Genomic DNA, 24,850 nt, shown 5'->3' with positions numbered 1-24,850 from the left:
CAGAGACCAAGTTTGTAAGATGGTATAGCCCTGTCATCAGAGTCTTCGAATACCTCAGCTGGATCGCATTTACTCGCTGTGAGTGACAAAAGTGGTATCTTGTGCTCCAAAAGTACATATTTAGCCCCGAAGGCTGTTAAGTAACGTGCCTTGCAAACATCTCGAAACTCCGCGAGTCAAAAACTGCGTCTTGCGTGGTCTTAAGAAGCTTACGCCATCATTTGAAGGGTGATTAGCTGGAAAGAGAAGGGGAGAAACTGAAAGTACGTGGGAAAGAAAAGATATTATGACGTGGTAACGGAACCCGTGAGCAGGACGAGAGTTCCACTTGGTGTTGAACGCCTTCTTTTCCAAGCTCTACAGTCGCGAGGCATTCGCCATTTTCCTCCCACCATTTGCTTTCCAAATGTAGCAACAATTTGAGCCACGGGCTCTTAGTGACCAAGTTAGGCCATGGCTGTGGCAGCTCGGCTGGGACTTGCGCTTGCGGCCAATAGAAGTTTGGCATCTATATCCATGCTGTGCAATTTTTTTTATTCGAGGTACCAGTTGCTGTCATCAGTCTTATATGCTGCTACCTGAGGCTCTCAAGACTGGTAAGTGAATGCTGCGCTGGGCTTCGTCTTTGCACTGTATGTCGAATTGAGTCGGATAATTGATCCTACATAGATCGTATAAACTTGAGCGTATGACACATCTGCTTCAGGCTAAATAACACAAGTTTATGCTCGATGATTATCCTTTGCTATATTCTGTCGATGATTCCGCATATTACTTCACTCGCTTGTGACCAGCCGCCAAACTGCAGAAGCGTTCATGACAAGATAAGCGAGCGGCCCGTCCCGTAGAGCCTTGTGCTAACTTCAAAAGGCATAGCGCAATAGGCGCTTGGAAATCTTTTGCGTCCGATCGAACCCCTCATGCGTCGTGAGAACCCCGCAATGCCCCTTGAAGAGCCAATTTTCTTCTTCATTTTTTGCTTCAAGGTTTGCTCTTCCTAAACAACAACCAAATGGCTCCTTCTAAGTTGTCTCATCGTCAAACGCATAACTTGTTGCTGGTTTCCAAACTGCTCAGTCTTAGAGATACTGCGTCACCACTCACTCTCCTATTGGATTCCCTGGAGCAACCGGCCACGCCATTGATCAAGGAATATATCCGACGCGCCCGAGTAAGTAAAGTCAACTGCAACATACTTAAAAGGACATATCTCAGGAAACATGTGGTGCTAACTCACCACAGCTCTCAAAAGTCCATGTCACCCTCGTCGCGTTTGAAGCGCTGAAACCGTACGATGGTGTCGATGCGTTTGTCTCCACTCGCCGAAAGACCCCTACAGAAATCGTTAGAGAAGTTTCAGCTGCCTATAAACCGGATTCGTCCAACAGCCCTAATCGACGTATGCATAATGCCCCGTAGTCACCTGGAGACTCTTTATACTGATTAGGACGTAGGGCGACTGGTTCTTATCGACTCAATAAACCCTCTCCTTCACTCTACACGAACCGACCGGTCCTTTAACCTCTCAAATTTCCTCAGTTCATTCATCGTGCCCTCCGGCCCCGCCGCCACCAAACCGGATACCTCCCTTGTCGTCACATTCCATCAAGATGTTCCAAGCCGCCCCGGGCAAGCTCCATACTCGCCCTCTCCTCTATCGCTCTTATCCTACCTTGCAACGACTGTCATAAAACTTCACTCCTTCTCACACATCCTCGCCCGAAAGGCCGCCCGTGATCGCAGTCTTGCCCCGCCGGTGTTTGGGCTTGAAGAAGAGCAAGACGGCGTCCTCCTCGGAAGATTGGATAAGCCAATCGGTAAAGACTCAGCAGAAGCCGGAGGCGTTATTCTGGAAATGGAATACCGACGCAAGAGTGGCCGTGGGGTTCTGGAGTGGTACCTCTTGCCTCCGGCGTCGAACTACCCAGCTACCCAGGTTAAGGAGATTGTAACGCTGCTCGATGATCATCCGCTCTATCGTCCGCCTGAGGATCTTGATACTCGATCTGAAAATAAGGAGCCAGAGTCCACCTTTGAACTGCGGCTTACAGAGAGACAGCGAAGAGAGAGGGAAGGTGTTGTATTACCTTACTTTGATGCGCAACAGGGTAATGGCCCTGGCGAAGGGGGTCGCATCTTATACGATATGGGAGAGGAAGACGACTTTGATGAAGAGGAGGATGAAATATAAATTGGTGCAATTCATCGATAATGGGCAGTGACTTTGCAGACATAGATCTACGACTAATGACAGCGCAACAGGTTCGCAGCCGGCATCCACGTCTTCCCTCATTGTAAGAGATTTACCCTACGAGCCAAGCCCTGATCGATAAGTTTGAACTGAAGAAGCGGTGGTGTCCTGCAACCACCGAATATATTATCTATGCATATAAATTACAGACGGGTAGTTACGTGGCACGGCTGGGCTGAAAAGAGGCTAGAAGAAGCGCCACCAAATGAGAAAGAGGAAAATAAATGCGACGCCCGCGAACGGCCCATACTGCAAAGAGTCAGACTGAAGTTCTGGGAAATATATGGTGAACTTACCTGTTTTACTAGCAGCTCCCAGTTAATGCGTACGGCTGCTTTCCTGTACTTCTTGCTATCTTCACGCAGGCGGCCGGACAGCTCGCCCATACGCTCTAAGCTATCTCCTCGATATAGCAAGTCCTCGATATTCTTCGTCATCACCTTTGTAACGTCCCGAAGCTCGTCGTTTAACCGGTCAAGGTTGGCCGAAGCTCGACTATCCTGGTACACCTTCTTGCTGCGCTGGATGAATGTGTCGAATTCCACAAATGCGTATGGCCGTAGGGTCGGTGACTGATACTGTGAGGCTGGGTAGGTGTTGGTAAATTCGGTTGCAATATCCGAGAGATATGTGAAGGCGAGTTTGCGGGGATATGACCGATCACATATGCAAAGGAAGCAGACGTCATCTTTAATCAGATAACTATCCTTTAATCAGCCAGACATCCTTTGGTCTGTAAAGTCCGAGCAAAGAGAACATACTGTAAATTATATTGGCCCGACTCAATGCTCGCTTGGGGCGCTGAGTTGCGACTCAATCGACGAAAGATCATCTTAGCTTGCGTCTTGATTTCAGAGAGCTCTGTTTCAGCCTGTGGGTAGTTAGTGAAATGTGTGCATTGGTCGCAACCCGGCAAAATCCGGGACATTCAGCGCACCTGCTCATCATCCACCGACGCTGCCAGCATCAGGCCTGCCTTACAGCATTAGCCCCTCCAGTTACTTCCACCAACTTCTTCCCACTTGTTTCTTACCATCAAGCCTGGCAATCTGAGTTGATTTGACCATCTTCGAAATAATCCCGCCACTAAACGCTATCCTAATCTCAGATGTTATAGCTGTGTACGTTAACTGAAGATCGTAATCTTCCGCTTTGTTGTCCTTATCTGAGTCCAGATTGCGGAGCATTGGCCCGCGCAGGAAAGGCGGTCTAACTCGGCAGTATCGGAGAAACAGCCAGCGAGGTAAGCTCCATTAACCTATCCATCCTTCTTGCTCGGCCTGGTGCGACAAATTATCGGCTGCTATGTGATTTGATTGGAACTGACGAGTATGTGTCAGGGACTCTCGTGGGTCTTCTTCCGCTGAAGAAGCTACTTTGGTAATGTAGCGAGCCCAGCGTCGCAATGGCCTCAACGAACTCCAAGCCAAAAAGAACACCGCGGAGGGCTGCGAAGGATAAATACGAAGAGGAAATGTTGATGACTAGCGACAAATCTCAGCTCATTGATTTAGATCTGGTGGTAAGCTATATACAACTCGGGCTTCCGCCGTAAATACATTGCTAATCATCATTAAACCAATATTTAGAAATTGCTCGCACTCCCTGAAGCTTGGAACTGTCTTGAAGAATCCGAGAAACAAGAAATCCTAGACCTACTGCCTAGCGACACGCATCCGAATCCTAACCCTCCACCGGATGACCCAAACGCGAAAATCCCCCCTTTACCAGAGTCATTTTTGCGCTACTCAACTAATTGGCGTGAGGCTATCCGTCACTTTCAGCTAGACCTTCAGAATGGACGTTATGATCCGCAGTGGATGCATGAGGCTGAAGAGGCTGTTGCGCAGCGAGCTGCTGGCAAATTCGACAAGTTCAAAGAACAAGAATTCGAGGAGTTTTGGGGCCAAAAACAAAAAATGGATAGGGCCCTAGCTGCTGGCGAAAGCTCCAAGATCAAACTGAGTACGCTCATTAAGCATGGTGTTATCCGAAGAGGTGACATGTGGAAATGGTCTAGGAGTGTACGTAAGATCTTGGTTGAAAAGGAAGCCAGGGTACGTCTAGGTTTCTTAGCATGTTTGGTCCTCTAGGTAGCTGACACACTCTCCAGATAATTGATATCAATGAATCCCGTCTGACGTTTGCTGTTCCTGCTGGGCGACGTACTTTCCTAAAAACACCAGTGTTCCCAAACGCAAAGACTACGGGTACAGAGAGGAGACCAGAGAATCAACCAGAGTCTAATTCAATATCTCCACCTTTAACACAAGCAAATGGCGCAGTATCAGCTGATATAAAAGAAACGGAGGCTGGATCCTCCAGAAAACGCAGTGTTGAGCTCAATACTGAGATCATACCGACCAAGAGACAGCGTGGACTCTCACCCAAAGGGCAGCCTGGCCCTGTCCAGGGGGAAGCGAACGCCGCAGCTGCAGAAATCACCAACGGTCTTTCTGAGAACGGGATGAACTCATCATCGTCCAATAACGAGCACAACTTTGACCCGTCTGCAGAAAGTCAGGGACGTGGCTCTGATTCTGGAGCAGCCCCGCAAAATACGAAGCTAGAGGTATCAGACGATTCGAAACTCGATGAGCCAGAAGTTGCCTGTTCTCCGGATGGGAAACCCTCGCAATCGCTACTTGAAGAGGATGAGGAACCTGATGAGGTTATCGTTCGAGACATTCAAGGGCCTACAGCACTTACTTTGGAGATGTTAAGAATTGATGGCCGCGTCGACAAAGCTACCAATGGCAATGCCTGGAAAGAGCTCCGCTGCTTCAGGGATAATCAGGATATGGGCACTCTATGGGAGGTGAGGCATGCTTGGTATGTGAAGAACAATAAAGGACACCTTTATCAATGAAGATACAGAGTCCCATTTGCTTTGATATGTCCGTCAGTCATTTGCCTAGCCAGAGACATATATTATCTCCTCGTTGATTGGGACGGAATTTTCACTATAATGGTGATGACTATCACCTTCATCACAAAATCTACTATTCACTTGTAGAGAACATTAACATCATATATCTTTTGCCAGAAACCTGACGTAGACAATACCAAGAATCTACTTACAAGCAATCATAATGCATCATTATTTGCTCCAAAGACCATATTTTCCTCCTTAGTCGTTCGACCCTGCTCCGCATCAGCAGCGTAATCAACAGCGAAACTGCACTGGATAAAATCTTCCAGTTCTTCGCTAACAGTCTTCAGCTTTTCCTTAACGCTCGCAACACCTTCCTGCCCTACAATATGCCGCGATGGGGGATTCTCATGTCCCCCAATTGCCGTGATGGCATAAACCGTCTCCTCCACTAAAATTGCCATGTGTGCGGAACTAAGCGGGGGGTATGTCGATATGAGATCGGGGCCTGAGAAAGGCTCGTCTTCGATAGAGCTCGTCTGATTATGGTTCTGATTCTGGTTCTGCTCTTGAGTGCCGTCGCTAATGTTACCGCCGTGCTGAGTATTTGGTAAGCGGGGGATGAGCTGGTTTAGAATTCCCCGAAATAGAGGCGCTGGATTTATACCGGGGGAGTAGGCGGGGACGATCGGCGGGACGCTGGTGATGAGGTTTGTGAGAATGGGGATTTCGATACTGCATTGGAAGATGGTGAGTTTAATGTTGAAGGGAGCGATCTCGTATGCTAGGCTCTGGAATAAGACGTATGGTTAGCGGCAGTCGAAGAAAAAGAGTTGTAATAATTTAAGGACTTACGTCGCAGAAACCCTCTAGGGCCCATCCTGCCGCGCAGTACATTCCGAGCCCAGGAGTGCCGATATGAGCGGCTGGTGCTTTTTAGTGACAGAACGTAGAAGACTTGGTATATGGGAATCCATACTGATTCCGGAGACGATCATGACATGCCCCGACCTCTGACGCCTCATGTGAGGTAGCGATGCCTTGATGATATTGAGCGGACCGAAGTAATTGACCTCGAACTGATCGCGGACGAGATTCAGGGTTTGTTGGGAGGCTGCAAGCTCCTCTACCGTTCCAACGAGCGCTATAGATGGTCAGGGCTGTATACTAAACAGAGTAGAAGCTTGCGACACTGAGTCCTACCTTGACTGGTGCAGCAAAGCAAAATGTCTATCCTGCCGAATGTCGCAACCGCTTCGGCAACCACTGCCTGACACTCTCCAATAGTCCTGTGTCGCGAGTCTCAGCCCAGTGGACTCTTCGCAGAGGCGCCATATTAGATCGAATGCGCACCTTATGTCTAATTGAACAGCTTTGAACCGCTCAACCCATCCCTCGTCGCGGTGAGCTTCAACTTCCGCCTGGAAGTCCTCGAACATATCCCGACGGCACGCATCGCGATCGAGATCCGAGGATGTGATACCGACGAGAGCGCTGTCCCCATGCGCAAGGATCTGACGCGCAACCGAAATACCAATAGGCGAATCTCCCGCGGTGATCACCCATACGCGCGACTCATTATGGGGAGGGAACTGCGGGCGGGAGTAGTCAGGGGAGGGATTGTTCTCTGTCATGAGGGCGAGGATGGCATTCACGGGGCCAGCATATCCATCGCGCAAGAGGACACGCCCAATAATCGAGCAGCGAGAGCTCTATTGCGTGGGAGGGTATTTGTATTCGAATGAATGCGGATGGCATTCAGATCTAGCCCAGAACTGCCGGACTTCTGGACCGCCGTTGGCCGGGGCTAGTCCGCCCTTAGTCAAGGCTTGGAGGCGATTCCATCATCTATCTTCGCGCCATCCGTGGCCTTTTCTCTTCCTTTCTTTTCCAGCCCCGCCGTCTTTTGCAAAGAACCAGGTTCCACAATGCCTGAGCAGCGGCAACAGAGAGAGGAGGGAGAGCAAGGCGTGCGTACGATCCCGTCTACCTGTCAAACTAATTGTTCTGACGTTTTATCTTTAGTCCATTGTCAGATCACTAATCCAGGGTGTTACTATCTTCTTTGTGACCCAATTCTTCATCGGTCAATTCTTTGGAAACAAGCAGAATGCTGCGGCCGGTGGAAAGCCTGGCGCTGTGACTAGCTTTGGGGAGCGACCTCCGCAAGCTGAAGTCGAGAACTACAGCTCCGTTCCCGATACCATTGCTCCGATCTGGCCCTCGGACAGTGCCTTGGATATCAGCGTTTACGTTTCTCCGTCGATCGTGCTTCCTTCGCTCTCATCTCTTCCCTCGAGTTCCCTTGTACTGGAAGAGAAGAAATTCGGTCTAGGAAACTACAGCGATGTTAGAGAGGTGGAGACCACTATTCAGGTTCCCAAAGAGGTCCAGCATAACGGGACCCTTTGGGCTCACTTTTTCGTGGCATTGACTGGGCACGAGCTTGATCCTGCGGCAAAGGGCTACAGCACGGATACGGCCGTGCACTTCTTACGACCTCTCAACCAGTACCTCCCTAAGAGAAAGGCTAAGAAGCTCAAGAATCTACTCGCGGGTGCCGATGAAACCGATGAGGAGGAAGACGATGGGACACCCGATGTTTCACTTGCATCCTATTACCATCCGAACTTCACACTTTCCGTGGTTCCTGATTCTGGAAATATGAAATACCGTCAAATCCATCCTGCCATTCGTCGTCACACACAGCTAGAGGCGACTGGCGCGAGAGATGCCTCGGGTCAGAATGGTTGGTACTATCCTATTGTCTTCCTGAACACTTTCTGGCAGTTGAGAAGTCATATGGTGGAGCTCAACTCGACGGTTGAAACTATCCCTCTACGGTTTACACTCCAAAACCTCCAGAACTGGAAATTCGCAATGATGGCGAGCCTCGACGAGAACGCGAAACAAACTGCCAAGCAAGCCGCATTCGGAGGAACTACTCCTGGTGGTGGCGATGGTAGCGAGTTCGAGATGATCAAAGAAGTGCTCCTAGATACCAACATCTGGTTGTTGGGTACAACGGGTGTGGTCACAATTCTGCACATGATTTTTGAAACTCTAGCATTCAAAAACGACATTGTAAGTCGTCCTTGCCTTTCTGACAGTTTTAGTTACTGAAGCTGATTGTGCTCCTTACTGCAGTCTCATTGGCGCAAGAAGAAAGACAATGTCGGGACGTCAGTCCGCACCATCCTCGCCAATGTGTTCATGCAAACTATCATTTTCCTTTATCTCATGGACAACAGCGAGAATACTTCCTGGATGATTCTAGCCAGTCAAGGCTTCGGTATTGTATTGGAAGCCTGGAAGGTAACGAAGACGGTTAATGTCCGTCTGCGCCCACCTCCGGCTGGATCCTTCTTCTCTTTCCTTCCTTATGTGGTCGTGTTCGAAGACAAGCATAAACTCACAGAAACGGAGAAGAAGACCCAGGAGTATGACGAGATTGCGTTCCGCTACCTGTATATCATTGCTGTGCCTCTCCTCGGAGCGTACGCTGCTTACAGCTTGATGTACAACACGCACAAGTCATGGTACTCGTACATCATCGAGACTCTCGTCGGCAGTGTCTATGCCTACGGTTTTCTGATGATGGTTCCCAGCTTGTACATCAACTACCGACTCAAGGTTCGTACTGTCGCAATCGACACTTGACCTTTGCTAACAACCTTACTCTAGTCTGTCGCTCATATGCCTGGAAAGGCTATGACCTACAAGTTTCTCAACACGTTTATCGATGATCTCTTCGCGTTCACTGTGAAGATGCCTTGGCTTCACCGACTTGCAACCCTGCGTGATGATGTGATTTTCTTCATCTGGCTCTATCAAAGCTACAAGTATAAGGTAGATTATACTCGAGTCAACGAGTTTGGTCAAGGAGGCGAGAGCGATGGCGAGGGAGAAGAGGACATGAAGAAGCTCGAGGAGAAGGAAAATGCTACCCGAGCGACTGGAAAGCAGGCGTCGCAGACCTCTGCTCGGAAGAGGAAGTGAAGTACTGGCTCGTACTGGCTTCAACTGAAACTTCCCTAATCTTCTTCATTATCAAGCTTTGGTTTCGGCGAGTTTTGTTATGGCTTTACCACGAGATCATGCATTTGGTTAATTATATCACTGCACTCTTGCAGAGATCCACTGATGTAGTAGACATGCACAGTTATAAAGCCACGCATACAATGCTTTGAACATACGTTGATACTAGTCCTTCCCGGGGCCATTCGTAGCAGCGGCCAGATCGGGTTAAGTCTGAGATTTGCCCGCAGTCGCCCAAACAATTGAAGAGCATGAGAACAATCTTAAACATTAGAACATCAACAGGCTGCGGGATACTAGCCTATTAGGTACGCATTTGAAGAGGTGGACAGTTTGTAGTAAGGTATGACTGACCGATCCATTAGTGAGAATCGTCCTTTTGTCGGGTCTCTTTTTTTTCGAGGACCGCGAGTCATTGCGGGCATAACGCGACGCTTCTCTTGGCCGCGGTATAAACCGTGTTTTAAAGTATCGGGGCCCACGCAATAGCCCTGAACAAAGGAAGGAAGTTATAAATAATTCATGTCGTGGGATGATCAATGGCGTCTGACGCGGAGAGAGGTTTGTCCTTACTCATGCCTTGGTTGAGAAGCTCTACTAACATGGGACGAGATAAAATGAGGCCGAGCAATCTGCTAGATGCGGTTGAGCATCTAGAAGCAGGTATGTTTAGCACACTACGTCTGAGTTAGCCTTTGTCTGAACAACTATTACTGTAGTTGCTTTCGTGCCGCCGAGACAGCGTTATACGGATGCCGGACAGCTGGCGAAACAGATAGCGGAATTTGCATATGAGAGCGGAATCCCTCAAACCGCTCTCGAGCGCCTATTGAAGCTCCTTACGAGGAATAACAGCTTAGATCAAGGCACAGCCACTATTTTGATCAAAAACCTGTATCCGTCTGAGAGAATAGCGTCCAAATTAATCACCCAGGTGGTCTGCTGTCTGGGTCCGACGAAGAACAAACCGAGCCCAGCGACCCAGGCTCTGTTGCTACGATGGCTGATTCTCGTTTATGAATTCATTGATGATCGGTCTCACTTGTCTAAGCTCTACGCTGTGCTCTTTAACCATCTTGACATGATCAGCCTGCGCAAGCCCCTGTGCCATATTCTTTCCTTCATTACCAGGCGAAAGCATGTCAAGCCCTTCAGAATACAAGCTCTAATGGAACTGATTGGCACGTCCGGTGGTGATGATAGAGAACTCATATCCCTGCTAAGGGTTTTCAAGAACTATCATCCTGATGTTATTGTGGGGAATTCTGGCATGAAAGGCCTGTTCTTTAAGCACCCCGATCCTGAATGGACGACTCATGCACGACAAATCCAGGAAACGAACTTGGAGCGAACTCAAGGAATTGGGTCTAACAGTTTCCAGGTGGTACATCGTGGCCTGGCGAAGAGGAGTAAAGTGCAGACGGTTGTCCCTGAAGTACAAACCTCTCGAGTCACCCAGAACCGAACCTCGCTGGAGGAGCTGCGCAGTGTTACTCATTTTGTCGAACGGCTTGACAAAATTGAGCTACCTAACCAGATCATCTCCACAATTACGCATGATTTTGCTCAAAAATACCTCTTCTTGGTTCAACCGGAAATTGCAGACCGGCGGCTCAATGATTGGTTGCAAGCCTTCTTGAGCGAGCATTTGGAGTGTGCGCGAGACTTTGATGACGGTGTTGAGACGCTAGGCTATGTGCTGAATCTAGCTGTTGGTTACGCACAGTACACAAAGGTATTGATTTATCACGCAAACTACTTCGGCAGCCTGCTGACATGTTGTAGAATATCCCGGAGGCCTTCCTAACGTTTTTGAGATCATATCTACGAATCTGGAATGGCTTCGACAACCGCCAGCTAATACTGGAATTGCTCGAGTACCTTCCTATCAGAGACCATGACTCTTTACGGAGCGAGATCTTAGCTCCTCTAGAGACTGCTTTGCTGGAAGATACAGCGTCTTCCAAGGCGAGCTTGTTAGACTTTTACTCCGGACTTATCCGTCAATGGGGGGTCAAGTTGAGGACGGAATCATTCAGCATTGAGCAGTCGCAGCGTTTGAGCGCTCTTACCGTGCACGCTGAATTGTTGGCCTCTTCCGTTCTGGAAAGTCCAGTAGAACAGCCGTTTGACACAAGCGGCGACTATCGATCCAGTATGCTGTCTGTCCTCGGATTCTACTTCACACTGGCAGATCTGTTCTCTCACGCACATACTAACGGGAACATTCAACTCACCGTTCCTCTTGCGCCGTCTGTCTACACCCTCATTTTCAGCCCCGTGAGCTCCGTCATCTCGAGCATGAACTCTATACTGTGCAGCTACAAATCATCTTTTGAGTTATCAATGAATTCCGAGACACTCCAGTCCAAAGATCCGCTTTGGACACAGAAGCTCGTCCCCCAGTTCAACGGATATATTATGGATGTTTGCAATCTTGTATGGCGGAATCGAGCTCTTAACTCAGAGGATCCAAACGCGCTGGGCTGTTTGATACCGCCAGCAACAATAGCCGCACTAACGCAGTATCTCCGGGAAGTCAATGACAAAGCCCGAAAAAAGAGCCGCGAATCTGCATTCTCTTATACAGTTGGGTCGTTGTTCTCTCTGAGCCATCATGCCGCGCTGTGCAATATGTCTGCCTGCTGCTTTTCAGATATCGAGAGGGAGAATGACGTTGGCGAGACTCAGCCCAGGTTACGGAAGCCTGTGACGCAGAGAGCTTTGAGTGCGCTGGAGAAGGAAGGAGGGATTCAGATGACCTGGCAAGATTATAGAGTGCGGATGCTCGACTGGATGGATGCTGCGGGAAGCGTGGGAATTGCGAATTTGATGCGCACGACGATGAAAGCTCTTCGGAAAGAATAGCTTTCCGGCGGACAGGAAGCCTCTCTATGATAGTTAGCGATCACTCTTAACGATCACTACATTCTGCGTCAACAGTGGACTATGACACCACATCATGACTCGTTAAATATATCTCTCTAGTCTATTAAGGTATCTAAAATCTAATGGGTGACTATGTTGTACAGAGGGCATAGCAAGCCTAATGCTACAGTCATAAAGCTTGAGTCGTATTCAGATAGATGTCACGGACACCCGCTTCGTCCCTGAGAAAAGCTAATATCTCCTCAATCTCCTGTACTTGCTGTTCGTCCTTCAACTCTACCAACGTATCCTGGTTCGGGGCCCAGATAATTTCAAGCTCTTCAACTGTTAGACCAGCTAGCTTGGAAAGTGTTTCACCAACATTCTTAGTCGCTGTTGGTTCAGTGAAAACAATAATACGCCCTTCTTCATCCGAGGATATATCCGTGGCTCCCGCTTCAATGGCCTGCTCCAAGCAGTCATCCGCGTTGACACCGTCTTTTTTCTCAAACACTATCCGCCCTTTCTTCTCAAAGAGATATGCAGTCGGGGTCGCGGTGCCGCCAGCTTCTTTTATAGCATGCCGTACATCCTGCAATAGCCGAGCCTTGCTCTCAGTTAGGCATTCGATTACGGCGGCGACAGAATGTGGTAGGATCGCTTCAATTGTGACTGGCTCCAGCGCTTCTCCGGTAATGCTCAGTCCCTGGCCTCGAGCAATGGCTGCCTCGATTATTGTTTTGGGAATTCCGGCACGTTTTGCGTTCGAAAGGGCAAGGGTAAGCCGTGGGTTGAATTTCAGATCGGGTCCCCACACTGGCCTGTATCAGCAGGGATAAACACGCGAGCAGGGCCTCATTATTTCACTCACTCTGAACAGCTGAACTGATCTCTTTCGCGACCATCTGTCGCTCTCTGCTCTTTGCCTTGTCATTCTTTGCCTTGCCGTGCTTGATTTGCGACCACCTATTGTGTCCTGCGTACAGCGATGGACTGCTCGAAAAGCTGCGAGCAAGCTCCCACCCAATTCGTCTGGTACAGGAAGGCTGCTGAGCCAGTCTTTTGGTCACAATCGACGCCATTGCATCGACGGGATCTATCTGTAGGACATCTCAATGGGCTGATAGGTATATTGTAGATATGCGGAGCCGGCCCGACTTTTCTCCGCGCCGCTCCCCGGACTGTGCAGATGGACACGATTAAGGAGAGGCTCTCGAAGCTCCATTCATAGTTCACTTTTTAATTCTAGTGTATTTCGTCTCTCCGGGGAACTGTCTATGAGAGACGGCCCGGTTGGTTCAGCCGTAACTCGATGTCTACAGCGGAGGTTGCCAGGTCGTCCTCCGACAACAATGTTGGCAACGATGCGACCCCTCGTGCGGAGCTCGATATCACAAAACTACATGCGCTGCCCTCCGAACAGCAAGACCTCTATCTTCTAACCTTCACTTCTGATCTGGTACAGCACATCTCCACGCTCGATAAAGCTCAGGTATCCGCCGAGCAGAAATTCTTAAAGAAGGAACTGTTCAAAGTTCTTACGCTCTCCTCGCCGGCGATTACACGAGTTATCCGCAACAATCTTGGGCGATGCTTTGGCGCTATATTCAGCAAGGGTGATCGTGGGATATTGTTTGAGACGGTTACCGATCTATTGGGTGTGCTGAACGCAGGGAAGAATGAAGCAGATCTCCGGACCAAGTTCGCGGCGGCTCACTGTTTGGGTGACATCTTTACGACGGCGGGGGAGAGCGTCTTTGCTCAATCTGGAGCTGTTGTGACGAGTCTGCTGAAGCTTCTAAAGCCGTCGAGTAACCATACCGGCTGCCGAGGATCGATATTTGCTGTGTTGCGCAAGGTGGTTGGTGGTACTGGTGTTCCAGTAGATGAGGGGACAGCCCGAGATATCTGGAAGCAGGCGCGCAATGCCGCCGCCGGTGATAAGTCGACATTTGTGCAGGTTCATGCATGTCGATGTCTAGAACAATTGCTCCATACAACTCCCTACTTCGATAATGCGAACGATTTCGAGTCCCTAAAGACCGTTGTATGGAAGGTCATTGACAGCCCGTTGGCGCCTGTTCGGCACGCCGCTGCGGCCTGCTTCGCTCGGGCACTGACGAAGCTACATGCTAAGGATGCTCGAATCACGTCTGCTCCGAAGCCCAAAAAGGCGAAAAGGCAGTCGAAGAAGCCTGCCCCAAGGCCCGGAGAGGATGAGGATGAGGCTGAAGTCTCAGAATCCTCCGCCCCCAAAAAGCCGGAGTCTCGGTTATACTTTTTACTTCCTGATCTCTTGAAGCAACTATCGCAACAGTACCTTCGGAGCACAACTTCTAACCGAGCACGAGCGGGGATCGCGGTTTGTTACAAGCACGTTCTACGGATTTTGGGTGAGAAGCTTGTGGAAGAGCGGTATGACCAGATCGCAAATCACTTACTGTTTGATCTTTTGAACCACCCAACAATAACAAACAACCGGTTCCGACTGCTTATGACGAGGAAAGCCGTTGGAAGTATTCTCGAGGAAACCGTTGGCCGCGACTCGCTCCGTGAGAACAGTCGCCTCACGGCAGCCAAGTGGCTTATCAACGATGTGCTCAAGGACTATCCACAAGTCGTTCAGGAACGCCGTGAGCCTAGCAAGTACACTCTGATCAACGCCCTCAATGCCTTGTCCTCTCTAATTTCTTCACTTGGCTCCGCCTTTGGTTCACTTGCCGAAAGTTGCCGTGATGCTCTGCTTCAAGTTCTCTCTCACCCTAGCTATACTGTGCAGATTCACGCTGCACACTGTCTCCGTATCTTTGTTCTTGCCTGTCCAGTCCAGCTATTGCCATGCGTCACTATCTGTCTGAACAGTCTCAACCGCGAGGTTGGGCAGCTATCTACTCCACGGCAGTCTCCGCGGCGTTGTGTCGGCTATGCTAATGGCTTGTCGGCTATGTTAAGTACATCTCGGTTGCAGCCACTTTATGGTTCTGTTGAGATCTACTCTCGTGTGTTCACTCAAGCTACCGACCTTCTGAAAACAAGCAGCAGCGCCGAATTGCGTGCTGCCAGCACGCAAATTCAAGTGGCATGGATCCTGATCGGAGGATTGATGCCATTGGGCCCCAGCTTTGTCAAGATCCATCTTTCGCAGCTCATGTTGTTGTGGAAAAATGCCCTACCAAAGCATCTGAGTCAGGAGAACTCTGCTAAAAAGGGGTATCTAGAGATGAGTTTCCTGGCCCATGTTAGAGAATGTGCTCTTGGGGCGTTACTTGCGTTCATGGAATTTAATGGCAAGATGATAACTGCTGATGGCGCAAGAAGGATTGCCACTATGCTGCAAAACACTGTTGAATTCATCGACGAGATTCCGCCACAGAAGTCGGTGGTGGATATATCGCAGCGTCTCCACCCGTCTCTGCAGTTACATGATATTGAGACTATGGTCAGACGACGTGTCCTGCAATGCTTTGCGAAACTCCTTCACGCCCATCCACTCAGCCACGCAGATGTGATCTCCCAGTCGAGTCTACTCAGCTTGGCGATTTCCTCTTTTGCTGACCCTGACGCCACCCAATCGAGTCCTCTCGAGAGCTCGATCGCAGCTTCAACAGCGCAGTTTGAAAACCTCTGGGAGTTGAGTGATAACTATGGGTTCGGGGTAACAGGCCTGGCAAGAGACTATGTGCGTGTAACTCTCTCTGGAAAGCATGAGGGTGAAAGCGGCCCAGCTTGGTCAGCGGTCGAATCAACGGACCAGGTCGTGGATGATGCTGTAAGTACCTTCGTTCTCGTTGTAATCGAGTTATTGACAATAGCAGTTGATATTCCCTATCTGCGAAGCCAGCGAGCATGATCCAATCCTGCTTTACTCCGCAAGACAAGGAGACCGTCTTTCTGCCGACCCACACCCGACAGGGGTAGTGAATGCTGCGATTGAGCTGTTTTCGGCAGCGCTCGCGCTGCACGCACCCAAGGTCCAAGAAAGTAGCGTCGAGCAGATTGCGACATTTCTTTCTTCAACCGGCCTGCAGCGGAACCCTGGGCGCAAAGCGGCTATGGTCGTCAACATATCTGTGGCATTGCTTCATGCCCTAAAGGTGGCTATGAAGGAGACCAGTTCAGCCGCAAGGAAGCTTAGCCCTACCACTGAGAAGGTTATGCAGGAGCTTATTCAGGTACGAGCTCTAGAATGATCCCAATACCCTACGAGGTCACGACTAACTAAGTCAGAAATTCGTCCTTGATCCCGATCCAATTGTGCGGACGGTTGGCGTAGAAGCACTGGGACGGCTATGCGAGAGCTCAGGAAATACCTTCACCAATACCCAGATCAACTGGGTGGTTGACACTATCGTTGCGAATAGAGAACCAAATGCGCGTGCTGGCTGCGCCGCTGCCTTGGGCTGTATCCATTCTCAGATCGGTGGCATGGCAGCCGGTCTGCATTTGAAGACCATTGTTGGGGTTTTGATGTCACTCGGTAATGACCCTCACCCGGTTGTCCATTTCTGGGCTCTTGGTGGCCTTGAAAGAGTAGCCAACTCTGCGGGCTTAACCTTTTCTCCTTTTGTCTCGAGCACCCTCGGAATGCTGGCTCAGCTGTACAATGCTGATACTCATAATGAGGAGGCTGAGTCCCTCGCGACATCCAACATCGAAATGTCGTTCCTTACACCCGTGGTGATCAGTCGCTGCATTGACTCTTTGATTAATGTTCTGGGTCCTGACCTGCAGGACATTGCCAAAACACGGAATCTGATTCTCACACTTCTACGGCAGTTCCAGCTAGAGGAAAACCCCGCGCTTGTAACTGAAAGTTCCAGGTGCCTTGATCACTTGTCCTTATATGCCCCAGAGTACGTTGATTTTTCCGGATACGTGAAGCGCTTGCAGAACGAGCTTTCTGCTCAAGATCCTTTAATGAGAGATGTGGCTATACAAGGCCTAACAAATCTCATGAAGCGAGACGCACCTGCCGTCATCAAAGCAGCGACGCCTGCTTTGGAGGAGGAGATTTGGCTCGCATTTGACGACAACCCTGATAATCCTATTTTGAAGAGTATGATCCGCGATTGGCTGCAGCAAACAGCTCTTACTGAGACTGGACTTTGGATACAACGCTGCCATGACATCCTCACAAAGACGCGCCTGAAAGTCGAGGATTTACCGCCTATATCCGCTTTAAAGCCCACGGCCACTGATCTGCCAGATGATGAAGTCGCAGGGTTTGCGTCTGCGATTGCAGGCGCTGGTCAAGAAGATGGCGCGGGCGATGCTGTTGCCGGTCAAGAGCTTCTGAAGTGGCAGACGCGCAACTTTGTCATGAGCTGTCTTAGTGAATTGCTGGAGTTGGTCCAGGAAGCGATCCTACCAGACCAGACGATTCCCGCAGAATTGGCTCTCCAGCAGAAGGTTGGAGACATCGTTAGGATGGCGTTTTCTGCCTCAACCGCGAACGTGATTGAGCTGCGTGTGTGGGGTCTGAAGATACTTGACCAAGTGTTGAAGGTAATTATAACTTCTGTGCTACATAATCTGTCCTCTAATGTTTTCTGTAGATGTTTGGCAAGACACCCGACCCTGACTTTGCAGAAGCATCACTACTTGAACAGTATCAGGCCCAGATCGGGTCTGCTCTCACTCCAGCCTTTGCTGCGGACTCCTCGCCGGAGCTTGCGTCGGAGGCGATCAACGTATCTGCGACATTTATCGCAACTGGTATCGTAACGAACGTGGAGCGTATGGGAAGAATTTTGAAACTCTTAGTCCTAGGACTCGAAAACTTCTCAGCAAACCCCGATACTACCGAGATAGGAGATCTCAAAGGCCTCAACTCCAATGCAAAGGTGATGGTCAAGATGGCGTTGTATGCGGCATGGGCACGCCTTCAAATTGCGAGCATTGAGCACGAGTATCTCAATGAGGTCGTTCAGCCTTACTTGTTAAAACTTACCCCCCTATGGCTGTCTTCCCTTCAGGAGTATGCTCGGCTTCGTTTTGAACCGGACATTTCGGGCAGTCTCGGTACTGGTCCGGAGAGCGGCCATTTGGACGAGGTTTATGCCGCCTTGAATCGGGAGACGCTTCTGAAGGTGAGGAGCTCATTTGTTCAATACTCTACTAACATGAGCTAACTGTACTTGCAGTTCTATCAAGAAACTTGGTTGAGCCTGGTTGATGCTATTGCCGGGCTTGTGGAGAGGGACATAGACTTCGTCTTCGACGCGCTGGACGGAAAGGCGCACATTAAAGAGCCCGAAAAATCCGAAAAGGATCAGCTAAATAACGGAGAATCAAAGGGAAAGGGAGATGATATCAACTATCGTGACGAGCCTGTTGCGTTCTTCTTTGTGCTTTTTGGCTTAGCGTTCGAGGCTCTCGTTGACCAGTCTACTTCGGCCTCTCAGAGAATGGAGATCCTCCAGGCTCTCAAGAGGATTCTGAGACCCATAATCTCTGGTAATGCTATATACCAAGATGCCATATTCTCCGAAACCATGGACAGTTTAGATCGGCTCGCATTGACCGAAGGAACTGCCGTTCAGAATGTCATTGTGGAGATAGCCCGAAACCTCGCGCTAGATCACCCATCCGCGAAAGGTGGTGAAGATCGCAGTGACCATCTTTCAGACGATATCGAGCAGCTCTTCGAGCTAACAAGGAGCATCATTCTCGTCCTTGCCGGCCTCCTACCCAACCTCCGCGAGTCAACTACCATCGCGCGATTCAATGTGGGCTCTGACGATGCACTGGCTCTCATCCGTCTTTCTCTTTCGTCTCTAGTCAACGTCGCCTCAATATTCCCATCTATCATTCGTAACGACCTTAACGCATGCATTCTCCACATCTTCAGCACAATCCTCGCCACAGGTCTGTGCCAACAAGAAGTCGTACCTCAAGCTCTGCCCATATTCAAGCACTTTATCCAGAGCATCAGTGGCCAGGAAAATGCCAGCCTAGAAAACCAGGAGAACCAAAATGTTGTCTCCCACCAACTTCGCGGCTGCCTCGTCCGTTTTCTAACAACCCTCACAATCGCCCAACGCCGCGAATCCGAATCTTCCCTTCCCTGTGCCAAGAACACCCTACTCACCATCACCATCCTCCTAACAACAGGCGGACATCTCATCCCGCCACACGATCCTATTCTCCCTCAAATTCTCAGCGAATTCCTCGACTGCCTTCAGGATGTCGGCCTCGCTAGCGTCGCGGCTGGCTGTATCCGATCTATCCTCCTTTCAAACTCAACGAAATCCAATACAGACGAAGTCATAGCTCGCTACTTGGTTCCCGGCCTTATTTCCTTCCTCATCGGCGCACCTCCCGAATTAGGCGGAGAAGTTCCCAACGACCCGGAGAACACACGAACCAGCATATCGCGCACGCTAGTCTTGTTTGTAACCGTCCCAAACGCAGCTGCCTTCCCGATAGGAGAAACACACACGGCTATATCCTTGGTAATGTCATGTCTGCTTGCGAGGGCCAAACGTGAGGGTGCACCCATTTATGCTGAAACAGCCGCCAACCTCCTCGAACTGGCGAAGGCAGATCAGCTGGCCTTCAGAACATTGGTCGGGACTATGAACCCTGCGCAGAAGGGGTTGCTTGAGGAGATTCTACGTAGCGCAAACGTTGGGACTGGTGGCGGTGCGGCTGGTAGAGGGGAGCAGGAGACGCAGAATGGGGGTGGGCAGCAGAGTATGCCGAGTATTGCGTTGAGATTTGATTTTTGATTTGGAGACCATGAGGATCAGATATGAGTAATGTCGTGATCATTAATGACGGCTTTATAGTGGTTTTTCTGTTTTTAGTTCATCTTTATACCATGATTATATATATCTATTCATATTTTCGCAATGAATATCTCCCTGCCTCTAAACTTAGTTGAGTAGGTGATAAGTGGTGTGGGTATCAATAACTATTACATCCAAGCCTAGTTCAAGTCGGGTCGCTGGCATAGCATGCATGGATAAGAAGACAAGAATGTGAATGCACACGAAAGATATTGCTAACGATAGAGAATTGACAGCTTTCTCTGTCAAGGTGAAACCATGTCGCAGCCTTCACCGAAGTCTAAAAGAAATGCTCAAGTCTAATAATATATTCCGCGATAAGCTTGCAAAAGAAAATAAGGTAGAAGCAGAAAGGAAAGTCTGATATCAACGCCGTTCATACGTCAGCACTTAGCCTAGAGATTCGCTAAGATGCGCCACAGGAACTACATCCTGGGGTCCAGGAGTAGCCAACACAGAAGGAGTGCGGGACTCGGCCGGCTTTTGAGGAGGCGCTTCTTGCTTTTTCTTCTCAGCGGCGTTCTGGGCTCGTTGCGTAGACGAGTAACGGAGGAAGAGGAGGATCATGACTAGGACTCTGTTAGTGGGGCGATTTTCCAAGTTGGAAAGAGGAAAAGAGCGGGAATGGACATACAAGCACTCGTGGCAATAGCCAACGCAGCTCTTCTTGTCAGAATCCACCTCAACCCCTCAATCTCGCTCTTACTATCACTGTTCAACGAGACCGTAATTTTATAGTTGAGCTCCTGCACAGACGTATCAATGCTCCGCTGTAACTCTCTCACTGTCATCTTATGGTCATTGAACATCCCCTTGATATCATCCTTGAGTCCCGCAAGTTCCTGGTTCGTTCGCTGCGAGAGGATATCTGCCTCGTGTTCTAACGCGGTCCGAGACGCGCGCTGGCGCTGGATTTCTGAGTTGCGAGCTGTCTGTAAGCTCGACTGAAGCTCTGAGCAGGCTGCTTTGAAAAGGTATGTCTCGTTCTCAACATCGGATTTCGAGGTGAGATTTTGCTTAGCGAAGTCCAGGTTGTTTTGGAGGATCTTGCGGACGCCTTTCATGATTGTGATAGCTTGCTTATCTGTGAATCCGCCCTTTGCGAGGTCCTGGACGAGGGAGTAGGTATCAAAGTGGTGAACGTAGGGTGGTGGAGCCATGTGCGGGGGGCGGTTGTGTGGTAATGTTGAAGGAGTAAGGTATGAGGAGGGCGATGGCATATGAAGGACGCCTTCTAGCGGGTTTCCGTCCAACATTGGCGATTTGGATTGTTCTTCAGCAGACTTTTCCTCGGGGTTAGGCTGCTGTTGATTTCCCCGAGCAATTTCCGGCGCAGCTTCTTCCTCCTCCTCCTCCTCCTCCTCCTCTTCTTCTTCTGGCTCCAGTTCTTCTTCATTCGAAGTCTTATTCTCAATCAACTCCGCCCTTTTCTCGCCTGCCGATTGCTGAGAAGCAGCAGAGGGGTCCTCCGTAGACTGGGGTAGATGCAATTCCGACTGCGACTCAGATTTGGCCTGCTCTGGAGTTGAAGAAGCAGCACTCTTCTCCGACGGTGACTTGGAGCCGGAGTCTTGGCTAGGACCCGGGGCGGTCTCGTCCTTCAACCGGGACGGCGGAGGGATGTTAGGTTCGACTGCCGGCCCGTATCGTCGTTGTATGGAGCCTTGAGCACGTCGTCGAGTGGTATGGAAGGGAGCTCGCGAACCCCGGGGCGGGCGGGCATTCGAGGGCACGCGAAGGGAGCGATACGTGGATGGTTCGCAGGACTTGACCGCGCGCATCAGGTTCGGGTAAAGGAACGGAAGCCTTGGAGACGCCATCGTGAATAGTTGGGCCGGGGATGGCTCTCGTGGAATTGGCACTTGTGAATCAAAAGCAGAGAAATTGGGCGATTGAGTCAGTCGAAGTTGGCCGAATGAAGCTCGAGCCCAGAGCGGTCGGTCATTTTCCCGCGGCCAACGTGCGGCCGAGCCCGTGATGTGACGTAAGCGGTGAAGACCCCCGCGGAAACGGTATGTATACTTAGTGCGAGGCTGTCAAGAAATGGTTTATGATGCTCTATGATGGTATATTTACATGATGTATGCTTGCTATAATTGAGTGTCAGCCGCTAATAAACCGAACAGTAGCCGTGTCCGGTGCCAATACTCCTGTGCCCTCTGATCCATGGTCTCGCTAATTGATCCCGCATCTGAGCCAAAGCTGTTTCGAAGCTTCTCGGCAACCTCCTGCAATGGACTTTGCTGCGTGGCTTTGTCGACCATCGCACTGTTCAGGAAGATAGTGTCGAAGTATAGCTGTAACTTGATATCATGGAGTTGTGCTTCGGTCGGTGCGACAGATCGGCTGCCTCCGTTGTGGACCGGTGTTTCTTTTTCGTCCTCCGGCTTAGGCCCATCTGCTGGAGAGTCTATATCGTCGAGGTACGCGGTAATTCGCCGTGACACGTCTTTTTGTAGAGCACGTTGAAAAACACAGACGGTCGACATATCCCAGAGCCCATGGCCATGCCGACCCATAGACTCCACCATCCTGCGCATAAATTTGAAGGTAGCAGGTGATGGTTGAACAGGAAGCTCAGGATCGCCTTCCCAAAGCAATCTCCCGGCCAGAGTCATGGTTTGGGCGTTCACCGAGGATGCAAAGGACAAGGGCCGGGTACCAGCAATAACCTCCGCCGCAAGTATTTCTTGCAGCCCAGGGATGATGTCTTTGAAAAATTCTGTCTCTCTGGGAATGAATTCATGTGGAAGGTCTCTCCGAACGAGTCGAACAAGTTTCAGCATGTACGCCGCTTTCTCTCCTCTCCTCGAATCTCCAATATTCTTATAGGTGTCGGCGAATGAACTCTGGAGAGCATCAAAAGACTGTCGAACAGCTGCTTCAAGTGCATTCCTCAACAGCTGGCTATCATCCTCGTTTAAGATCGCTGTGACGTCTAAGTCGAGATCTTCATCCGCAGCCTCTTCAAGTATGTCAGGCCATCGAACTTCCCGTAGAGCATCAACAGCTTCCCTGAGTATGTGAATTGTGGAAAGCCACGTTTGGTACTCCTTTGTTACACTAGAAATGTCTGCATCTCGACCAAGTAGTTTATCCGTGATGGCTTCTCTGAAAGCAGCTGCGCCATTGGAATATTCAAGGGAGAGCAGTTCGTGGTCCCACAGGGACTGAGTTTTACCATGATCTCCATCCCAACCTGAAAGTGCGGATGCAACAGCTTGGCCAAATGTACCTAGGTCTTTGGCTTTAACAGTTAGTATGTCCTTGAGCTGGCTGTTGAAAACGGTTCGGATGCCTTCCAAAACTTGCAGAGTTGAATGGGTAGGCGTTGAGCTCCAGGAGCAAAGCCAGAGCTCCAACGTTTCTTTGCGAAGTTGAATCAGCTGCGAGAAATCCGCCCAAGTCGTGAGACTAGTGTGACTGCGGCGCGCAAACTCCTCAAAAGCACCCTTCGACCACTTCTTGATTGCTCTGTCTGCATCTTGCTTGGATTGCTCATTAAGCTTGATCCACGGAGTAAAGTTGATAATGTCTGTAGCCACCCAGCGACCCAACATATCCAGTGAGAGTTCGTCGGTGTTGCGGATGTCGGGATCGGTAAACAAAGATCGAGATTTCAGTTTACCCAGCACGTCCGTAAAACGGCGGGAAAGCAATGTTTTCGAAAACTGCAGGGTTTGAATATAAAGACGTAAGGCAGCCAAGATGTTCTCGCCTGAAGGTTTGATAGTATCCAGCTGGTTCCCAATCACATCTAAGCGGACCTTGTGATAGTAGGCAACAGCATCGTCTGACGAGGAGCTTGTAGATAAGCAGTATGCGGCGAGAGCTTCAATCACCTCGTCAATGGTGGACTTGGAACTAGCCAAGAGTTTATTGATCCGGCTCCGGAGACCGCGCCTGAGAGAAGCAAGCTGGTTGCGCAGAGTCTCCAGGAACGGCGGCACAGACTTCTGCTCGGAAAGGCACTTGTGCAGAAGGCGAGAGATGACCAGTAGTTTCGCTATCAGAAGCGGCGATCCCCGCTTCCTCAACATTTTCGATATCAGCACCGAGCACCGATGAAGTAGCGTGAGCTGAGCTCCAAGAGCGCGTTTAGTCGCATCTACACTTTGTTAGTTGATCTACTTGAAATAGCCACTCCCACATGTTATGCAGACCTTGAGCCGTCGTCTTATTATTCTCCATCCGATTCAGATGCGTATACTTCTTACCCACCAGACGCGGATTGCATCGCCGTCCAATATCGCCCAGGGTCGTATCCACTTCTTCCATGTTGCGGCTCATAGCCACAATTGTCTCGGCGGTCCCGACAAGCTCTCGATACCTGGTACTATAGAGACAATTGCAGTTAGTCATTGAACAATCGTTGGACCCATCAGGACATACCCAACAAGAGCCCGGAGCTTCTCCTTATTGCTCGCAACGTCGCGGCGGAGCTCTTGCTCCAGACGGCGCACGGTGGGGATTGGGTATTGAAATGCATCTTCCCAGGTCTTGAGGCTCTGTGGATCGGGACCGTCAGCCGCCATGTTGAAGCAAGGCAGGAAGCTGCCAGAAGCCAGTAGGCCCGGGGAGATGAACAAGTAATACGATAAGCAATCTGAGTGCCTGAGCGTTGAGGCACTGAGTCTAGACTAGTTAGTCTAAATGAGGTAACGTAATCCACCACCGAGCTGCGCGGACCACCGAGCTGCGCGGCCAAATATAGAAAAATTATGTTCAGAAATATAAACAAGAACTGCAAGGCTTCAGACAAAACAGATATTACAATTTCCTATCTGAATAAAACAGCGCTATCTATTAGTACATGACAATCTATTATGTCCTGTCTGGTTGCAGTTGCTGCAGGTTGGTGGCCTACGTTGCCTTGGTACCTGTTGGGCGAGTTCTTCATGTTCTCGAGCTTTTTGCTGTCCTTCACTGCCTGTCAGACTGCCACCAGTCTGAATAAAATATCTTGATGTCTTCTGCTTCTCTTTTTGGTATTTCATACCTGCACGAAGTTGCTGGATCTCTTGCTGTACT

The 24,850-nt window shown here is 49.9% G+C and overlaps 10 protein-coding genes across 10 annotated transcripts; 5 read left to right on the top strand and 5 right to left on the bottom strand.

The window, feature by feature from the left end:
- Positions 1-1,012: 1,012 nt before the first annotated feature.
- On the top strand, positions 1,013-2,191 carry BDW70DRAFT_148358 (Elongator subunit IKI1; the record flags this gene model as incomplete). Its single annotated transcript, XM_073738856.1, has 3 exons — positions 1,013-1,171; positions 1,243-1,399; positions 1,455-2,191. The coding sequence occupies 3 exons, from the start codon at positions 1,013-1,015 to the stop codon at positions 2,189-2,191; spliced, it is 1,053 nt and encodes a 350-aa protein (XP_073598368.1).
- A 225-nt stretch (positions 2,192-2,416) lies between these two features.
- Positions 2,417-3,387, bottom strand: BDW70DRAFT_131069 (SNAP receptor SEC22). The gene is made up of 5 exons (XM_073735926.1): positions 3,285-3,387; positions 3,189-3,223; positions 3,013-3,122; positions 2,548-2,953; positions 2,417-2,500 (listed from the first exon to the last, which is right to left on the bottom strand). Exons 1-5 carry the CDS (start codon positions 3,316-3,318, stop codon positions 2,438-2,440), a joined length of 648 nt encoding a protein of 215 aa, XP_073598367.1. The 5' UTR covers positions 3,319-3,387; the 3' UTR covers positions 2,417-2,437.
- A 158-nt stretch (positions 3,388-3,545) lies between these two features.
- BDW70DRAFT_7210 (uncharacterized protein) lies at positions 3,546-5,213 on the top strand. Its single transcript, XM_073744669.1, has 3 exons — positions 3,546-3,773; positions 3,841-4,308; positions 4,365-5,213. The coding sequence occupies exons 1-3, from the start codon at positions 3,657-3,659 to the stop codon at positions 5,118-5,120; spliced, it is 1,341 nt and encodes a 446-aa protein (XP_073598366.1). The 5' UTR covers positions 3,546-3,656; the 3' UTR covers positions 5,121-5,213.
- BDW70DRAFT_7204 (short chain dehydrogenase/reductase family protein) lies at positions 5,190-6,856 on the bottom strand. Its single transcript, XM_073744667.1, has 6 exons — positions 6,477-6,856; positions 6,327-6,412; positions 6,103-6,267; positions 5,979-6,049; positions 5,333-5,914; positions 5,190-5,253 (listed from the first exon to the last, which is right to left on the bottom strand). Exons 1-5 carry the CDS (start codon positions 6,755-6,757, stop codon positions 5,339-5,341), a joined length of 1,179 nt encoding a protein of 392 aa, XP_073598365.1. The 5' UTR covers positions 6,758-6,856; the 3' UTR covers positions 5,190-5,253; positions 5,333-5,338.
- Positions 6,857-6,999: 143 nt separating this feature from the next.
- On the top strand, positions 7,000-9,324 carry BDW70DRAFT_131066 (CLPTM1 family protein). Its single transcript, XM_073735925.1, has 4 exons — positions 7,000-7,093; positions 7,149-8,207; positions 8,271-8,756; positions 8,808-9,324. The coding sequence occupies exons 1-4, from the start codon at positions 7,052-7,054 to the stop codon at positions 9,120-9,122; spliced, it is 1,902 nt and encodes a 633-aa protein (XP_073598364.1). The 5' UTR covers positions 7,000-7,051; the 3' UTR covers positions 9,123-9,324.
- A 203-nt stretch (positions 9,325-9,527) lies between these two features.
- BDW70DRAFT_131065 (Mis6 domain protein) lies at positions 9,528-12,056 on the top strand. The gene is made up of 4 exons (XM_073735924.1): positions 9,528-9,722; positions 9,774-9,824; positions 9,881-10,896; positions 10,947-12,056. The coding sequence occupies exons 1-4, from the start codon at positions 9,701-9,703 to the stop codon at positions 12,027-12,029; spliced, it is 2,172 nt and encodes a 723-aa protein (XP_073598363.1). The 5' UTR covers positions 9,528-9,700; the 3' UTR covers positions 12,030-12,056.
- Positions 12,057-12,175: 119 nt separating this feature from the next.
- On the bottom strand, positions 12,176-13,120 carry BDW70DRAFT_131064 (post-initiation translation factor DPC29). The gene is made up of 2 exons (XM_073735923.1): positions 12,901-13,120; positions 12,176-12,845 (listed from the first exon to the last, which is right to left on the bottom strand). The coding sequence occupies exons 1-2, from the start codon at positions 13,109-13,111 to the stop codon at positions 12,220-12,222; spliced, it is 837 nt and encodes a 278-aa protein (XP_073598362.1). The 5' UTR covers positions 13,112-13,120; the 3' UTR covers positions 12,176-12,219.
- A 147-nt stretch (positions 13,121-13,267) lies between these two features.
- BDW70DRAFT_165670 (AP-1 complex accessory protein LAA1) lies at positions 13,268-19,775 on the top strand. Its single transcript, XM_073741802.1, has 5 exons — positions 13,268-15,798; positions 15,845-16,201; positions 16,257-17,534; positions 17,585-18,118; positions 18,173-19,775. The coding sequence occupies exons 1-5, from the start codon at positions 13,342-13,344 to the stop codon at positions 19,757-19,759; spliced, it is 6,213 nt and encodes a 2,070-aa protein (XP_073598361.1). The 5' UTR covers positions 13,268-13,341; the 3' UTR covers positions 19,760-19,775.
- A 195-nt stretch (positions 19,776-19,970) lies between these two features.
- Positions 19,971-21,664, bottom strand: BDW70DRAFT_7173 (CCDC90 family protein). Its single transcript, XM_073744656.1, has 2 exons — positions 20,454-21,664; positions 19,971-20,388 (listed from the first exon to the last, which is right to left on the bottom strand). Exons 1-2 carry the CDS (start codon positions 21,637-21,639, stop codon positions 20,210-20,212), a joined length of 1,365 nt encoding a protein of 454 aa, XP_073598360.1. The 5' UTR covers positions 21,640-21,664; the 3' UTR covers positions 19,971-20,209.
- A 203-nt stretch (positions 21,665-21,867) lies between these two features.
- BDW70DRAFT_131054 (uncharacterized protein) lies at positions 21,868-24,383 on the bottom strand. Its single transcript, XM_073735922.1, has 3 exons — positions 24,212-24,383; positions 23,983-24,155; positions 21,868-23,927 (listed from the first exon to the last, which is right to left on the bottom strand). The coding sequence occupies exons 1-3, from the start codon at positions 24,352-24,354 to the stop codon at positions 21,910-21,912; spliced, it is 2,334 nt and encodes a 777-aa protein (XP_073598359.1). The 5' UTR covers positions 24,355-24,383; the 3' UTR covers positions 21,868-21,909.
- Positions 24,384-24,850: the final 467 nt, after the last annotated feature.

This window comes from Aspergillus foveolatus (assembly GCF_047715535.1).
Source record: "Aspergillus foveolatus strain CBS 279.81 unplaced genomic scaffold BDW70scaffold_10, whole genome shotgun sequence".
In the NCBI taxonomy this organism is placed as follows: Eukaryota; Fungi; Ascomycota; class Eurotiomycetes; order Eurotiales; family Aspergillaceae; genus Aspergillus; species Aspergillus foveolatus.
The sequence above is the reverse complement of the archived record's forward strand: the minus strand, read 5'-3'. Positions and strand labels throughout refer to the sequence as shown.

Bases quoted from the DNA above. Each gene is read 5' to 3' on its own strand.
- BDW70DRAFT_131054 (XM_073735922.1), bottom strand. From the start codon at position 24,354: ATGGCGGCTGACGGTCCCGATCCACAGAGCCTCAAGACCTGGGAAGAT. The intron at 24,156-24,211 runs GTATGTCCTGAT...TTGTCTCTATAG, and splicing joins AAGCTCCGGGCTCTTGTTGG to TACCAGGTATCGAGAGCTTG. The intron at 23,928-23,982 runs GTCTGCATAACA...AACAAAGTGTAG, and splicing joins TAATAAGACGACGGCTCAAG to ATGCGACTAAACGCGCTCTT.
- BDW70DRAFT_165670 (XM_073741802.1), top strand. From the start codon at position 13,342: ATGTCTACAGCGGAGGTTGCCAGGTCGTCCTCCGACAACAATGTTGGC. The intron at 16,202-16,256 runs GTACGAGCTCTA...TAACTAAGTCAG, and splicing joins TTATGCAGGAGCTTATTCAG to AAATTCGTCCTTGATCCCGA. The intron at 18,119-18,172 runs GTGAGGAGCTCA...CTGTACTTGCAG, and splicing joins ATCGGGAGACGCTTCTGAAG to TTCTATCAAGAAACTTGGTT.
- BDW70DRAFT_7173 (XM_073744656.1), bottom strand. From the start codon at position 21,639: ATGGCGTCTCCAAGGCTTCCGTTCCTTTACCCGAACCTGATGCGCGCG. The intron at 20,389-20,453 runs GTATGTCCATTC...ACAGAGTCCTAG, and splicing joins GGCTATTGCCACGAGTGCTT to TCATGATCCTCCTCTTCCTC.
- BDW70DRAFT_131069 (XM_073735926.1), bottom strand. From the start codon at position 3,318: ATGGTCAAATCAACTCAGATTGCCAGGCTTGATG. The intron at 3,224-3,284 runs GTAAGAAACAAG...GCTGTAAGGCAG, and splicing joins TCAGATTGCCAGGCTTGATG to GCCTGATGCTGGCAGCGTCG. The intron at 2,501-2,547 runs GTAAGTTCACCA...GACTCTTTGCAG, and splicing joins GGGAGCTGCTAGTAAAACAG to TATGGGCCGTTCGCGGGCGT.
- BDW70DRAFT_131065 (XM_073735924.1), top strand. From the start codon at position 9,701: ATGGCGTCTGACGCGGAGAGAG. The intron at 9,825-9,880 runs GTATGTTTAGCA...CTATTACTGTAG, and splicing joins GGTTGAGCATCTAGAAGCAG to TTGCTTTCGTGCCGCCGAGA. The intron at 10,897-10,946 runs GTATTGATTTAT...GACATGTTGTAG, and splicing joins GTTACGCACAGTACACAAAG to AATATCCCGGAGGCCTTCCT.
- BDW70DRAFT_7210 (XM_073744669.1), top strand. From the start codon at position 3,657: ATGGCCTCAACGAACTCCAAGCCAAAAAGAACACCGCGGAGGGCTGCG. The intron at 3,774-3,840 runs GTAAGCTATATA...ACCAATATTTAG, and splicing joins TCATTGATTTAGATCTGGTG to AAATTGCTCGCACTCCCTGA. The intron at 4,309-4,364 runs GTACGTCTAGGT...CACACTCTCCAG, and splicing joins TGGTTGAAAAGGAAGCCAGG to ATAATTGATATCAATGAATC.
- BDW70DRAFT_131064 (XM_073735923.1), bottom strand. From the start codon at position 13,111: ATGGCGTCGATTGTGACCAAAAGACTGGCTCAGCAGCCTTCCTGTACC. The intron at 12,846-12,900 runs GTGAGTGAAATA...GATACAGGCCAG, and splicing joins GATCAGTTCAGCTGTTCAGA to TGTGGGGACCCGATCTGAAA.
- BDW70DRAFT_131066 (XM_073735925.1), top strand. From the start codon at position 7,052: ATGCCTGAGCAGCGGCAACAGAGAGAGGAGGGAGAGCAAGGC. The intron at 8,208-8,270 runs GTAAGTCGTCCT...TCCTTACTGCAG, and splicing joins TAGCATTCAAAAACGACATT to TCTCATTGGCGCAAGAAGAA. The intron at 8,757-8,807 runs GTTCGTACTGTC...ACCTTACTCTAG, and splicing joins ACATCAACTACCGACTCAAG to TCTGTCGCTCATATGCCTGG.
- BDW70DRAFT_7204 (XM_073744667.1), bottom strand. From the start codon at position 6,757: ATGACAGAGAACAATCCCTCCCCTGACTACTCCCGCCCGCAGTTCCCT. The intron at 6,413-6,476 runs GTGCGCATTCGA...CTCGCGACACAG, and splicing joins GCTGTTCAATTAGACATAAG to GACTATTGGAGAGTGTCAGG. The intron at 6,268-6,326 runs GTAGGACTCAGT...GACCATCTATAG, and splicing joins GCTTTGCTGCACCAGTCAAG to CGCTCGTTGGAACGGTAGAG.